Raw genomic sequence first — 18362 nt, 5'->3', positions numbered from 1 at the left:
AACATCATAGTGCATTATAACATAGTGCATTAGAACAACATCATAATGCATTATAACATAGTGCATTAGAACAACATCATAATGCATTATAACATAGTGCATTAGAACAACATCATAATGCATTATAACATAGTGCATTAGAACAACATCATAATGCATTATAACAATAGTGCATTAGAACAACATCATAGTGCATTATAACATAGTGCATTAGAACAACATCATAATGCATTATAACATAGTGCATTAGAACAACATCATAATGCATTATAACATAGTGCATTAGAACAACATCATAGTGCATTATAACATAGTGCATTAGAACAACATCATAGTGCATTATAACACTAGTGCATTAGAACAACATCATAGTGCATTATAACAACATAGTGCATTAGAACAACATCATAGTGCATTATAACATAGTGCATTAGAACAACATCATAGTGCATTATAACATAGTGCATTAGAACAACATCATAGTGCATTAGAACAATAGTGCATTAGAACAACATCATAGTGCATTATAACATAGTGCATTAGAACAACATCATAATGCATTATAACATAGTGCATTAGAACAACATCATAGTGCATTATAACATAGTGCATTAGAACAACATCATAGTGCATTAGAACAACATCATAGTGCATTAGAACAACATCATAGTGCATTAGAACAACATCATAGTGCATTAGAACAACATCATAGTGCATTAGAACAACATCATAATGCATTATAACATAGTGCATTAGAACAACATCATAATGCATTATAACATAGTGCATTAGAACAACATCATATGCAACATAGTGCATTAGAACAACATCATAATGCATTATAACATAGTGCATTAGAACAACATCATAGTGCATTATAACATAGTGCATTAGAACAACATCATAGTGCATTAGAACAACATCATAGTGCATTAGAACAACATCATAATGCATTATAACATAGTGCATTAGAACAACATCATAGTGCATTAGAACAACATCATAATGCATTATAACATAGTGCATTAGAACAACATCATAGTGCATTATAACATAGTGCATTAGAACAACATCATAGTGCATTATAACATAGTGCATTAGAACAACATCATAGTGCATTATAACATAGTGCATTAGAACATCATAGTGCATTATAACATAGTGCATTAGAACAACATCATAGTGCATTAGAACAACATCATAGTGCATTATAACATAGTGCATTAGAACATAGTGCATTAGAACAACATCATAGTGCATTAGAACAACATCATAGTGCATTAGAACAACATCATAGTGCATTAGAACAACATCATAGTGCATTAGAACATAGTGCATTAGAACAACATCATAGTGCATTAGAACAACATCATAGTGCATTATAACATAGTGCATTAGAACAACATCATAATGCATTATAACATAGTGCATTAGAACAACATCATAATGCATTATAACATAGTGCATTAGAACAACATCATAATGCATTATAACATAGTGCATTAGAACAACATCATAGTGCATTAGAACAACATCATAGTGCATTATAACATAGTGCATTAGAACAACATCATAGTGCATTATAACATAGTGCATTAGAACAACATCATAATGCATTATAACATAGTGCATTAGAACAACATCATAATGCATTATAACATAGTGCATTAGAACATAGTGCATTATAACATAGTGCATTAGAACATAGTGCATTAGAACATAGTGCATTAGAACATAGTGCATTAGAACAACATCATAGTGCATTAGAACAACACATAGTGCATTAGAACAACATCATAATGCATTAGAACAACATCATAGTGCATTAGAACAACATCATAGTGCATTATAACATAGTGCATTAGAACAACATCATAGTGCATTATAACATAGTGCATTAGAACATAGTGCATTAGAACAACATCATAGTGCATTAGAACAACATCATAGTGCATTAGAACAACATCATAGTGCATTAGAACAACATCATAGTGCATTAGAACATAGTGCATTAGAACAACATCATAGTGCATTAGAACAACATCATAGTGCATTATAACATAGTGCATTAGAACAACATCATAGTGCATTAGAACATAGTGCATTAGAACAACATCATAGTGCATTAGAACAACATCATAATGCATTAGAACAACATCATAGTGCATTATAACATAGTGCATTAGAACAACATCATAGTGCATTAGAACAACATCATAATGCATTATAACATAGTGCATTAGAACAACATCATAGTGCATTAGAACAACATCATAGTGCATTAGAACAACATCATAGTGCATTAGAACAACATCATAGTGCATTAGAACAACATCATAGTGCATTAGAACATAGTGCATTAGAACAACATCATAGTGCATTAGAACAACATCATAATGCATTATAACATAGTGCATTAGAACAACATCATAGTGCATTATAACATAGTGCATTAGAACAACATCATAGTGCATTAGAACAACATCATAATGCATTATAACATAGTGCATTAGAACAACATCATAGTGCATTATAACATAGTGCATTAGAACAACATCATAGTGCATTATAACAAATAGTGCATTAGAACAACATCATAATGCATTATAACATAGTGCATTAGAACAACATCATAGTGCATTAGAACAACATCATAATGCATTATAACATAGTGCATTAGAACAACATCATAGTGCATTATAACATAGTGCATTAGAACAACATCATAGTGCATTAGAACAACATCATAATGCATTATAACATAGTGCATTAGAACAACATCATAGTGCATTATAACATAGTGCATTAGAACAACATCATAGTGCATTATAACATAGTGCATTAGAACAACATCATAGTGCATTAGAACAACATCATAATGCATTAGAACAACATCATAGTGCATTATAACATAGTGCATTAGAACAACATCATAGTGCATTATAACATAGTGCATTAGAACAACATCATAGTGCATTAGAACAACATCATAATGCATTATAACATAGTGCATTAGAACAACATCATAGTGCATTAGAACAACATCATAGTGCATTAGAACAACATCATAGTGCATTAGAACAACATCATAGTGCATTAGAACAACATCATAGTGCATTAGAACATAGTGCATTAGAACAACATCATAGTGCATTAGAACAACATCATAATGCATTATAACATAGTGCATTAGAACAACATCATAGTGCATTATAACATAGTGCATTAGAACAACATCATAATGCATTATAACATAGTGCATTAGAACAACATCATAGTGCATTAGAACAACATCATAGTGCATTAGAACAACATCATAATGCATTATAACATAGTGCATTAGAACAACATCATAGTGCATTATAACATAGTGCATTAGAACAACATCATAGTGCATTATAACATAGTGCATTAGAACAACATCATAATGCATTATAACATAGTGCATTAGAACAACATCATAATGCATTATAACATAGTGCATTAGAACATAGTGCATTATAACATAGTGCATTAGAACATAGTGCATTAGAACATAGTGCATTAGAACATAGTGCATTAGAACAACATCATAGTGCATTAGAACAACATCATAGTGCATTAGAACAACATCATAATGCATTAGAACAACATCATAGTGCATTAGAACAACATCATAGTGCATTATAACATAGTGCATTAGAACAACATCATAGTGCATTATAACATAGTGCATTAGAACATATAGTGCATTAGAACACATCATAGTGCATTAGAACAACATCATAGTGCATTAGAACAAACATAGTGCATTAGAACAACATCATAGTGCATTAGAACATAGTGCATTAGAACAACATCATAGTGCATTAGAACAACATCATAGTGCATTATAACATAGTGCATTAGAACAACATCATAGTGCATTAGAACATAGTGCATTAGAACAACATCATAGTGCATTAGAACAACATCATAATGCATTAGAACAACATCATAGTGCATTATAACATAGTGCATTAGAACAACATCATAGTGCATTAGAACAACATCATAATGCATTATAACATAGTGCATTAGAACAACATCATAGTGCATTATAACACATCATAGTGCATTAGAACAACATCATAGTGCATTAGAACAACATCATAGTGCATTAGAACAACATCATAGTGCATTATAACATAGTGCATTAGAACAACATCATAGTGCATTAGAACAACATCATAATGCATTATAACATAGTGCATTAGAACAACATCATAGTGCATTATAACATAGTGCATTAGAACAACATCATAGTGCATTAGAACAACATCATAATGCATTATAACATAGTGCATTAGAACAACATCATAGTGCATTATAACATAGTGCATTAGAACAACATCATAGTGCATTAGAACAACATCATAGTGCATTAGAACAACATCATAATGCATTATAACATAGTGCATTAGAACAACATCATAGTGCATTAGAACAACATCATAATGCATTATAACATAGTGCATTAGAACAACATCATAGTGCATTATAACATAGTGCATTAGAACAACATCATAGTGCATTAGAACAACATCATAATGCATTATAACATAGTGCATTAGAACAACATCATAGTGCATTATAACATAGTGCATTAGAACAACATCATAGTGCATTATAACATAGTGCATTAGAACAACATCATAGTGCATTATAACAACATATAATGCATTAGAACAACATCATAGTGCATTATAACATAGTGCATTAGAACAACATCATAGTGCATTATAACATAGTGCATTAGAACAACATCATAGTGCATTAGAACAACATCATAATGCATTATAACATAGTGCATTAGAACAACATCATAGTGCATTAGAACAACATCATAGTGCATTAGAACAACATCATAGTGCATTAGAACAACATCATAGTGCATTAGAACAACATCATAGTGCATTAGAACATAGTGCATTAGAACAACATCATAGTGCATTAGAACAACATCATAATGCATTAGAACATAGTGCATTAGAACAACATCATAGTGCATTATAACATAGTGCATTAGAACAACATCATAGTGCATTATAACATAGTGCATTAGAACAACATCATAGTGCATTAGAACAACATCATAGTGCATTAGAACAACATCATAATGCATTATAACATAGTGCATTAGAACAACATCATAGTGCATTATAACATAGTGCATTAGAACAACATCATAGTGCATTATAACATAGTGCATTAGAACAACATCATAGTGCATTATAACATAGTGCATTAGAACAACATCATAGTGCATTAGAACAACATCATAATGCATTAGAACAACATCATAATGCATTATAACATAGTGCATTAGAACAACATCATAGTGCATTAGAACAACATCATAATGCATTATAACATAGTGCATTAGAACAACATCATAGTGCATTATAACATAGTGCATTAGAACAACATCATAGTGCATTAGAACAACATCATAATGCATTATAACATAGTGCATTAGAACAACATCATAATGCATTATAACATAGTGCATTAGAACAACATCATAATGCATTATAACATAGTGCATTAGAACAACATCATAATGCATTATAACATAGTGCATTAGAACAACATCATAATGCATTATAACATAGTGCATTAGAACAACATCATAATGCATTATAACATAGTGCATTAGAACAACATCATAATGCATTATAACATAGTGCATTAGAACAACATCATAATGCATTATAACATAGTGCATTAGAACAACATCATAATGCATTATAACATAGTGCATTAGAACAACATCATAATGCATTATAACATAGTGCATTAGAACAACATCATAGTGCATTATAACATAGTGCATTAGAACAACATCATAGTGCATTATAACATAGTGCATTAGAACAACATCATAGTGCATTATAACATAGTGCATTAGAACAACATCATAGTGCATTATAACATAGTGCATTAGAACAACATCATAATGCATTATAACATAGTGCATTAGAACAACATCATAGTGCATTATAACATAGTGCATTAGAACAACATCATAGTGCATTATAACATAGTGCATTAGAACAACATCATAGTGCATTAGAACAACATCATAATGCATTATAACATAGTGCATTAGAACAACATCATAATGCATTATAACATAGTGCATTAGAACAACATCATAATGCATTATAACATAGTGCATTAGAACAACATCATAATGCATTATAACATAGTGCATTAGAACAACATCATAATGCATTATAACTTAGTGCATTAGAACAACATCATAATGCATTATAACTTAGTGCATTAGAACAACATCATAATGCATTACAACTTAGTGCATTAGAACAACATCATAATGCATTACAACATAGTGCATTAGAACAACATCATAATGCATTACAACATAGTGCATTAGAACAACATCATAATGCATTACAACATAGTGCATTAGAACAACATCATAATGCATTACAACATAGTGCATTAGAACAACATCATAATGCATTACAACATAGTGCATTAGAACAACATCATAATGCATTACAACATAGTGCATTAGAACAACATCATAATGCATTACAACATCATAGTGCATTACAACAACATCATAGTGCATTACAACATCATAGTGCATTACAACAACATCATAGTGCATTACAACATCATAGTGCATTACAACAACATCATAGTGCATTACAACATAGTGCATTACAACATAGTGCATTACAACATAGTGCATTACATCATAGTACATTAGAACAACATCATAATACATTAGAACAACATCATAATGCATTATAACATAGTGCATTAGAACAACATCATAATACATTATAACAACATCATAATACATTATAACATAGTGCATTAGAACAACATCATAATGCATTATAACATAGTGCATTAGAACAACATCATAATGCATTATAACAACATTATAACATAGTGCATTAGAACAACATCATAATACATTATAACATAGTGCATTAGAACAACATCATAATGCATTAGAACAACATCATAATGCATTATAACATAGTGCATTAGAACAACATCATAATACATTATAACAACATCATAATACATTATAACATAGTACATTAGAACAACATCATAATACATTATAACATAGTGCATTAGAACAACATCATAATGCATTATAACATAGTGCATTAGAACAACATCATAATGCATTATAACATAGTGCATTAGAACAACATCATAATGCATTATAACATAGTGCATTAGAACAACATCATAATGCATTATAACATAGTGCATTAGAACAACATCATAATGCATTATAACATAGTGCATTAGAACAACATCATAATGCATTATAACATAGTGCATTAGAACAACATCATAATGCATTATAACATAGTGCATTAGAACAACATCATAATGCATTATAACATAGTGCATTAGAACAACATCATAATGCATTATAACATAGTGCATTAGAACAACATCATAATGCATTATAACATAGTGCATTAGAACAACATCATAATGCATTATAACATAGTGCATTAGAACAACATCATAATGCATTATAACATAGTGCATTAGAACAACATCATAATGCATTAGAACAACATCATAATACATTAGAACATAGTGCATTAGAACAACATCATAGTGCATTATAACATAGTGCATTAGAACAACATCATAGTGCATTATAACATAGTGCATTAGAACAACATCATAGTGCATTATAACATAGTGCATTAGAACAACATCATAATGCATTATAACATAGTGCATTAGAACAACATCATAATGCATTATAACATAGTGCATTAGAACAACATCATAATACATTATAACATAGTGTATTATAACAACATCATAATACATTAGAACAACATCATAATACATTATAACATAGTGCATTAGAACAACATCATAGTACATTATAACAACATCATAATACATTATAACATAGTGCATTAGAACAACATAATACATTATAACATAGTGCATTAGAACAACATCATAATACATTATAACATAGTGCATTAGAACAACATCATAATACATTATAACATAGTGCATTAGAACAACATCATAATACATTAGAACAACATCATAATACATTATAACATAGTGCATTAGAACATCATAGTACATTATAACATCATAATACATTATAACAGTACATTATAACATCATAGTACATTATAACAGTGCATTAGAACAACATCATAATACATTATAACATAGTACATTAGAACAACATCATAATACATTATAACATAGTGCATTATAACAACATCATAATACATTATAACATAGTGCATTAGAACAACATCATAATGCATTATAACATAGTGCATTAGAACAACATCATAATGCATTATAACATAGTGCATTAGAACAACATCATAATGCATTATAACATAGTGCATTAGAACAACATCATAATGCATTATAACATAGTGCATTAGAACAACATCATAATGCATTATAACATAGTGCATTAGAACAACATCATAATGCATTATAACATAGTGCATTAGAACAACATCATAATGCATTATAACATAGTGCATTAGAACAACATCATAATGCATTATAACATAGTGCATTAGAACAACATCATAATGCATTATAACATAGTGCATTAGAACAACATCATAATACATTATAACATAGTGCATTAGAACAACATCATAATGCATTATAACATAGTGCATTAGAACAACATCATAATGCATTATAACATAGTGCATTAGAACAACATCATAATGCATTATAACATAGTGCATTAGAACAACATCATAATGCATTATAACATAGTGCATTAGAACAACATCATAATGCATTATAACATAGTACATTATAACAACATCATAGTGCATTAGAACAACATCATAATACATTATAACATAGTACATTAGAACAACATCATAATACATTATAACATAGTACATTAGAACAACATCATAATACATTATAACAACATCATAATACATTATAACATAGTGCATTAGAACAACATCATAATGCATTATAACATAGTGCATTAGAACAACATCATAATGCATTATAACATAGTGCATTAGAACAACATCATAATGCATTATAACATAGTGCATTAGAACAACATCATAATGCATTATAACATAGTGCATTAGAACAACATCATAATGCATTATAACATAGTGCATTAGAACAACATCATAATGCATTATAACATAGTGCATTAGAACAACATCATAATGCATTATAACATAGTGCATTAGAACAACATCATAATGCATTAGAACAACATCATAGTGCATTAGAACATAGTGCATTAGAACAACATCATAGTGCATTATAACATAGTGCATTAGAACAACATCATAGTGCATTATAACATAGTGCATTAGAACAACATCATAGTGCATTATAACATAGTGCATTAGAACAACATCATAGTGCATTATAACATAGTGCATTAGAACAACATCATAATGCATTATAACATAGTGCATTAGAACAACATCATAATACATTATAACATAGTGCATTAGAACAACATCATAATACATTATAACATAGTGCATTAGAACAACATCATAATGCATTACAACATCATAGTGCATTAGAACAACATCATAATACATTATAACAACATCATAATACATTAGAACATAGTGCATTAGAACAACATCATAGTGCATTATAACATAGTGCATTAGAACAACATCATAATACATTATAACATAATACATTAGAACAACATCATAATACATTATAACAACATCATAATACATTAGAACAACATCATAATACATTATAACATAGTGCATTAGAACAACATCATAATACATTATAACATAGTGCATTAGAACAACATCATAATACATTATAACATAGTGCATTAGAACAACATCATAGTACATTATAACAACATCATAATACATTATAACATAGTGCATTAGAACAACATAATACATTATAACATAGTGCATTAGAACAACATCATAATACATTATAACAACATCATAATACATTATAACATAGTGCATTAGAACATCATAGTACATTATAACATCATAATACATTATAACAGTACATTATAACATCATAATACATTATAACAGTGCATTAGAACAACATCATAATGCATTATAACATAGTGCATTAGAACAACATCATAATGCATTATAACATAGTGCATTAGAACAACATCATAATGCATTATAACATAGTGCATTAGAACAACATCATAATGCATTATAACATAGTGCATTAGAACAACATCATAATGCATTATAACATAGTGCATTAGAACAACATCATAATGCATTATAACATAGTGCATTAGAACAACATCATAATGCATTATAACATAGTGCATTAGAACAACATCATAATGCATTATAACATAGTGCATTAGAACAACATCATAATGCATTATAACATAGTGCATTAGAACAACATCATAATGCATTATAACATAGTGCATTAGAACAACATCATAATGCATTATAACATAGTGCATTAGAACAACATCATAATGCATTATAACATAGTGCATTAGAACAACATCATAATGCATTATAACATAGTGCATTAGAACAACAGCATAATGCATTATATCATAGTGCATTAGAACAACATCATAATGCATTATAACATAGTGCATTAGAACAACATCATAATGCATTATAACATAGTGCATTATAACAACATCATAGTGCATTAGAACAACATCATAATACATTATAACATAGTACATTAGAACAACATCATAATACATTATAACATAGTGCATTAGAACAACATCATAATGCATTATAACATAGTGCATTAGAACAACATCATAATACATTATAACATAGTGCATTAGAACAACATCATAATGCATTATAACATAGTGCATTAGAACAACATCATAATGCATTATAACATAGTGCATTAGAACAACATCATAATACATTATAACATAGTGCATTAGAACAACATCATAGTACATTATAACAACATCATAATACATTATAACATAGTGCATTAGAACAACATCATAATACATTATAACAACATCATAATGCATTATAACATAGTGCATTAGAACAACATCATAATACATTATAACATAGTGCATTAGAACAACATCATAATACATTATAACAACATCATAATACATTATAACAACATCATAATACATTATAACATAGTGCATTAGAACAACATCATAATACATTATAACAACATCATAATACATTATAACATAGTGCATTAGAACAACATCATAATACATTATAACAACATCATAATGCATTATAACATAGTGCATTAGAACAACATCATAATACATTAGAACATAGTGCATTAGAACAACATCATAATACATTATAACATTATCAACATCATAATGCATTATAACATAGTGCATTAGAACAACATCATAATGCATTATAACATAGTGCATTAGAACAACATCATAATGCATTATAACATAGTGCATTAGAACAACATCATAATGCATTACAACATAGTGCATTAGAACAACATCATAGTGCATTATAACATAGTGCATTAGAACAACATCATAGTGCATTAGAACAACATCATAGTGCATTAGAACATAGTGCATTAGAACAACATCATAATACATTATAACAACATCATAATACATTATAACATAGTGCATTAGAACAACATCATAATACATTATATCATAGTGCATTAGAACAACATCATAGTACATTATAACAACATCATAATACATTAGAACATAGTGCATTAGAACATCATAATACATTATAACATAGTGCATTAGAACAACATCATAATACATTATAACATAGTGCATTAGAACAACATCATAGTGCATTACAACAACATCATAATACATTATATCATAGTGCATTATAACAACATCATAATACATTATAACATAGTGCATTAGAACAACATCATAACACATCCATGTGGTTGTTTTGTCATAATCAGGGGACTCCCTGCCGGTCTCCATGGGAACACAGCCCAGTCGTTTCCCTGACTACCTGGACACCATCCCGGGGACAGATGTAGACCTGGGCACGCTGGAGAATAAGAGCATGGCCGTGGAGGGGGAAGAGCTAATGCCTAGTCTCCAGGAAGCCTTGAGCTCCGACATCCTAAACGACATGGAGTCAGTTCTGGCGGCCACCAAGATGGACAAGGAGAGCTTCCTCACATGGTTATAGACCAAGCTGGACCTGGTCCTTCTCACTGATAAGCTATAGTATACAACATCGGTTTACAAACTTTTTTTTTTTTTGCTTCTTGACCCACCAATTGAGGTGGGTGTTTAGTCATGACCCACCACACGATTTGAGCAGTGGAACAACATGCTCTGACCTGCAGGTATATAGGAGAGAGGAGAGGAGCCTGGGATGAGCTCCTATGGGCTCTATAGGAGAGACAGAGCTTTGTACCCTGCTCTTCACTCCTATAGTCTACACGTTCACCTGCTGCCTAGTCAAACTCTCAGACCAGTGAACGATGTGTATTTGCCTTGATTAAAATAACAATCTTTTCCTCATTCCTAGATATGGATGATGATATTTGTCATCGGGCAGTGTACATGATAACATGGCCGACTGAGGCACTGCTTTTCTGTTGTTTCTATATCTTTTTGTTGTGTGTGTCTTCAAGGCTGGCCTGTGAACACACAATTTATTCAAAGGTCCCCGACTCTTTTCTCACGGCTATCATTCTCAATCTGTCCATCATCTTTACCTGGTGCAGGGCAGCTGCTTGTTTGTTTCTCTACCCCACCTTTACATCTAGGGTGTCTTACCTGCTGGCCGGCCGGCAAGGCAAGGGGCTTGCTGCTCTCCTTCTCCCCCAACCCTCCCTCCTTCTCCCCCAACCCTCCCTCCTTCTCCCCCAACCCTCCCTCCTTCTCCCCCAACCCTCCCTCCTTCTCCCCCAACCCTCCCTCCTTCTCCCCCAACCCCCACATCTGATCTGGGTGGCTGCCTGCCTGTACTCCTCTCACCTCGGCCCCAGGCTTCCTGACAATAGCATTCAAGCATTGTATTTTCCTGCCTTTTTTCTTTCAATTCATGTATTTTACATTGTTGTTTTAAATAGTTTTTGTTTTTAATGATGAGCCTGAGAAAACCCCAAATGATATATCTGAAGTTGTGTAAAGAACTGTATTGATTTGGAAGGTTAGTTTAGGTACGTTATGCTTCACCCCAAATTGCACATATTCCTGACATAGTACACTACTATGGCCCCTGGTAGAAGTGCACCAGATAGGGTATAGGGTGCTATTTGGGACATAGCCTAGGTTACACAAGATGGAGTCCCAGTTAGGACATGTTAGCTCTGTGTGGTGGTGATGGGGGATGGGCTGTTGCCTGCAGCCTGGGCCGGGGACCCCGTATACTATACTATACTCAGTGGTGGAAAAAGTACCCAATTGTTATACTTGAGTAAAAAGTAAAGATACCTTAATTGAAAATGTCTCAAGTAAAAGGGAAAGTCACCCAGTAAAATACAACTTGAGTAAAAGTCTAAAAGTATTTGGTTTTAAATATACTTTAAAAGTATAAATCACTTAAAATTCCTTACATTAAACAAACTAGACCTCACCATTTTCTTGTTTTTTAATGTACAGATAGCCAGGGGTACACGCCAACATAATTTACAAAAGAGGCATGCGTGTTTACTGAGTCTGCCAGATCAGAGGCAGTAGGAATGACCAGGGATGTTCTCTGTTTACTGAGTCTGCCAGATCAGAGGCAGTAGGGATGACCAGGGATGTTCTCTGTTTACTGAGTCTGCCAGATCAGAGGCAGTAGGAATGACCAGGGATGTTCTCTGTTTACTGAGTCTGCCAGATCAGAGGCAGTAGTGATGACCAGGGATGTTCTCTGTTTACTGAGTCTGCCAGATCAGAGGCAGTAGGAATGACCAGGGATGTTCTCTGTTTACTGAGTCTGCCAGATCAGAGGCAGTAGGAATGACCAGGGATGTTCTCTTGATAAGTTTGTGAATTAGACTATTTTCCTGTCCTGCTAAGAATTCAAAATGTAAGGAGTGCTTTTGGGTGTCGGGGAAAATGTATGGAGTAAAACTTACATTATTTTATTTAGGAATGTAGTGAAGTAAAAGATGTCAAAAATGTAAGTAATAAAGTACAGATACCCCAAAAACGACTTAAGTAGTACTTAAGTACTTTACACCACTGACTATACTATACAATACGATACTATATTATACTATACTATACTATACTATACATACTGCTGCTGCTTGGCTGTGCCAGCATGTTTATAAGTTCAACCTTTCTTTGTCAAATCAAGTGCCTTCAGTTGTATTTTGAGAGAAGAGCAAAGAAATCTACGCCAAGTAATAATACTAAATAATGCAGTCTCTAAGAAGTTGTATTATTGCCGAACAAACATCAAAAACACTCTCGTCTACTTACGTTAATGTCCAATAATCAACAGTATATTTCTGTTTTTATAAAAATGTGTTATTATTATGGGACTTCAGTAACACTTTACTTGACACCCAGCATTTAGAACACGTTATGACATGATCATAACAGCTGACATAACCTGTCATAACACTATCATGACCCATATATTTACACCTGTTGTGACATATTGTTTTATTTTATGGCTGGTTATGACACCTATATACTGTAAGTTTGTTAAGTCCATTGTTGTTTTTGTTGCAATGAATTCTTAACAGTCATACTTTAAATAACTTGTAGAAAATACACTTTATTACACTGTTAAGAAGCGTTATGACCACCCTGTCACTTTACTTGCACTAAATACACTTTATAACACTGTTAAGAAGCATTATGACCATCATAATCAGATAGGCTTTTCACGTACATCGACTTATTTCAGTCATTAGTCAAAAAGAGGGTGTCTTGTCCTGCTCCTGCATTCGTCCCAGTCATCAGGAAAAGAGCACTGGGGGGGGGGGGGGTAGGTGCATGTCTGACATCAATCTGTGCACAATTACAATGATAATTTAATATGGTCCATTTCAGAATATTTTATATTACATAAACATACTGTTGACAAGTGGTGTAATGGAATGTTTTGCCTTGTGTGCTAGGTTTTGTGAGATTTTATATTGTTATATATGTGTCATAACCAGCCCTAAAATAGCACAATGTCACAACAGGTGTAAATATATGTTTCATGACTGTTATGACCATATTATGACAGGTTATGTCAGTTGATATGACATGTTGTTATGATGCTTGGTGTTTTAAGTAAAGTGTTACCGGGATTTCTAATTTTTAATTAACCCTAGCTTCTTTATATTTCTGTCTTATTTCTGTTTTATCTTTTAATAATCTTCTAAGTTTATTAGGTTTTTATTTCATGATTTATTATAGATCAAACTGCTTTTTAGTTTTTAGTTTATCTTGATGTTTTATAGATAGATTGATACATTTTAACCGGTTCACCTTTCAGCACATCACTGCAACAGATCCAACTGACTTTGGGCTCTTCAGAACCAAAACCAGAATCAGTTACAAGTTGCCTCTTTCAACAGGTCATGATTTCTGGTTGGCAGATTCGTTATGATTTTATCAGGGTTATTGTAGCCTTATCAATCACACTCAGCTTTCATTCTTTCCCTATTACCTGAGGATATTCTTAATCAATAACCCCCCCCCCACAAAAAAAATGAACAGTTTGAAGAAAACAAGAAAACAAAAGGCACTTTGGATCAATAACAACTGGTTTGATGCAGTGTCCCAAATGGCACCCTATTCCCTACATGGTTCACCACTCAATACATGTCAAAAGTAGTGCACCTTTTGAGGGAATAGGGTGTAATTTAGGATGTCCATGTCTGAAAGGCAGTCTATGGACTTACTGCCCTCGTGTAGACCTGCTGTTTTGTGCTGTGCTGAAGCAGGTGGTGGTTAGGACATGTTTTAGCTGGTTTGAAAAGCATTTTTATGAGGTTACTGCCGGGGCTTGATTTGATCAATGGTAAATGTGAGTTACAGCTTGGTGACTCGAGTTGATGTACAGTTATAATTTCTCCTCATGGGGAAAAAAACAAAAACAAAAATCAATCCGCTATGATTTTACTAAAGTCAGGAATTGTTGTGATGAGTTATTTTCTTTTTTTTTTACATTTCCTAATAATTCTTCTTTCAAATAATACTGAATCTGCCTTCACGGGTGACAAAAATTATGAAAATGATTTGTTATTATCAACCGCTATCTATTTAACTACATATGTATAAGCGAATGAGAGCATGACTTAGGGTTTGACGTAACAGAGTTCTGAGTAGTCATAGAGGCAAAATGCCGTCTCTAGACATGGTGGCCATTTTGATTGACTAACCCTGTGAGGATTCTAAGAGTTCTAGAATAGAACAAACAAGTATGTGATTTTTGTTTTCTTATTTTTATATAAAAATGTTATGAGTTTGTTTCCATTCTTCCAGAACAAGAGAACACTACAGCAACATTATGTTATTGCTATATTTCTTCCTCTATGATCAGAATCGGTACGTTCTCAGATTATTTAAATGTTGATAACACTTAGGGCTCTATTCAATCCGTATCGCGGTAATTGATTGAAATTTGAAGGCAATGCCTTCGCATTAGCAGAGACTGCATTGACGGTAAAAGCTGCAAATGTCGGCTCAATAGGAAATTAGCTTTACATTTCTAGTGTGCTATCTATAAGACTTCAGCAATCCAGACTGAATAGAGCCCTATCACATTATCCTGACTGAATAGAGCTCTAATACATTATCCTGACTGAATAGAGCCCTAACACATTATCCAGACTGAATAGAGCCTAACACATTATCCAGACTGAATAGAGCCTTATTACATTATCCAGACTGAATAGAGCCTTATTACATTATCCAGACTGAATAGAGCCTTATTACATTATCCAGACTGAATAGAGCCTTATTACATTATCCAGACTGAGTAGAGCCTTATTACATTATCCAGACTGAATAGAGCTCTAATACATTATCCAGACTGAACAGAGCCCTAACACATTATCCAGACTGAATAGAGCCCTAACACAGTATTCACTCATAACGTCGTTCAGTTTCTTCTGGACGACTGATGATATATTGCTAGCTACACTACAAAGCCAAGATGCTAAATTGGCAGTATTTAACTTTTTACAGAACAAATGTTTTACATTGTTACCATGTACATTTTGAGTGTGGATTATGTTTTAAGTCATTTCCATTCAGTTGATTTGATTACCTGGCTGATCATGAATAGCACTGATGGTGGCTGTTGGATGGATGGGTTAAACAGTGAGAGAGACAGAACAATGCAACTAAAGTGATTTTTCTTGTAATAGTTGGTGGTCTGCTACTCTACCGTGCTTGTATTGCACATATACAGAATGTTGGCAGAAATGATTAATTTGTCACAGAAGTGTGACTTTGGCCATAGCTAGTTTGTGTAATTGTCAGACTAAATCATATTAAAGTTTATTTGTCACGTGCGCCGAATACAACAGGTGTAGACCTCACAGTGAAATGCTGAATACAACAGGTGTAGTAGACCTCACAGTGAAATGCTGAATACAACAGGTGTAGTAGACCTCACAGTGAAATGCTGAATACAACAGGTGTAGTAGACCTCACAGTGAAATGCTTACTTACAGGCTCTAACCAATAGTGCAAAAAAGGTATTAGGTGAACAATAGGTAGGTAAAGAAATAAAACAACAGTAAAAAGACAGGCTATATACAGTAGCGAGGCTATAAAAGTAGCGAGGCTACATACAGACACCGGTTAGTCGGGCTGATTGAGGTGACTACTGTTGACTGTCTTTGGAGCGTAGGACTAAACCCCTCATGGTTAAAGGATTGGTGTTTAGACATTTATCTAAATGCACACAACAAAAATGAAACTATATTCAGTAACTGATCATGTTATAGATATTATTTGCATGTATTATCTTTTATCTCCTTCTATAATACTTTGAATTGGAATAAAGTATATGCGTTCTGGTATTAATGTCTGGAGTTGATTTCTGGAGGTTCTGCACACAGACTCATAACTGTAATCTATTCTGTAGGAGAGATATCACTTGTGTGGTTCGTACAAAAAGGCTGGTGGTAATTTCTAATGGCAAAATTCTATTTTCTACTAACAGGTGATGATAATAACATAAGCAAACCCAAACATACATCTTCTCTTTTACCAGTATAATACATCTCCTTTACCAGTATGATACATCTATTTTACCAGTATGATACCTCAATTTTACATCTATTTTACCAGTATGATACATCTATTTTACCAGTATGATACATCTCCTTTACCAGTATTATTGTGTTAACTGCACTTGTAGTAAAACCTTCCAGCCTGTTTTTAATGAGGTACTTCAAATAGA

General features: G+C 32.3%; 1 protein-coding gene across 1 annotated transcript in view; it reads left to right on the top strand.

Annotated features, from left to right (window-relative positions):
• LOC106613407 (transcriptional coactivator YAP1) overlaps positions 1-17979 on the top strand; it is a 67142-nt gene extending 49163 nt beyond the window's left edge. The window contains exon 8 of the mRNA XM_045724945.1: positions 11956-17979. Within this exon, the coding sequence (XP_045580901.1) occupies positions 11956-12191 (236 nt within the window). The 3' untranslated portion in view covers positions 12192-17979. The remainder of the gene's footprint in view (positions 1-11955) is intronic.
• Positions 17980-18362: the final 383 nt, after the last annotated feature.

The sequence above is a fragment of the Salmo salar genome, chromosome ssa09 (assembly GCF_905237065.1).
Source record: "Salmo salar chromosome ssa09, Ssal_v3.1, whole genome shotgun sequence".
NCBI classification, from domain to species: domain Eukaryota; kingdom Metazoa; phylum Chordata; class Actinopteri; order Salmoniformes; family Salmonidae; genus Salmo; species Salmo salar.
Note: the sequence above shows the minus strand (reverse complement) of the source record. Positions and strands in the feature narration are given on the sequence as shown.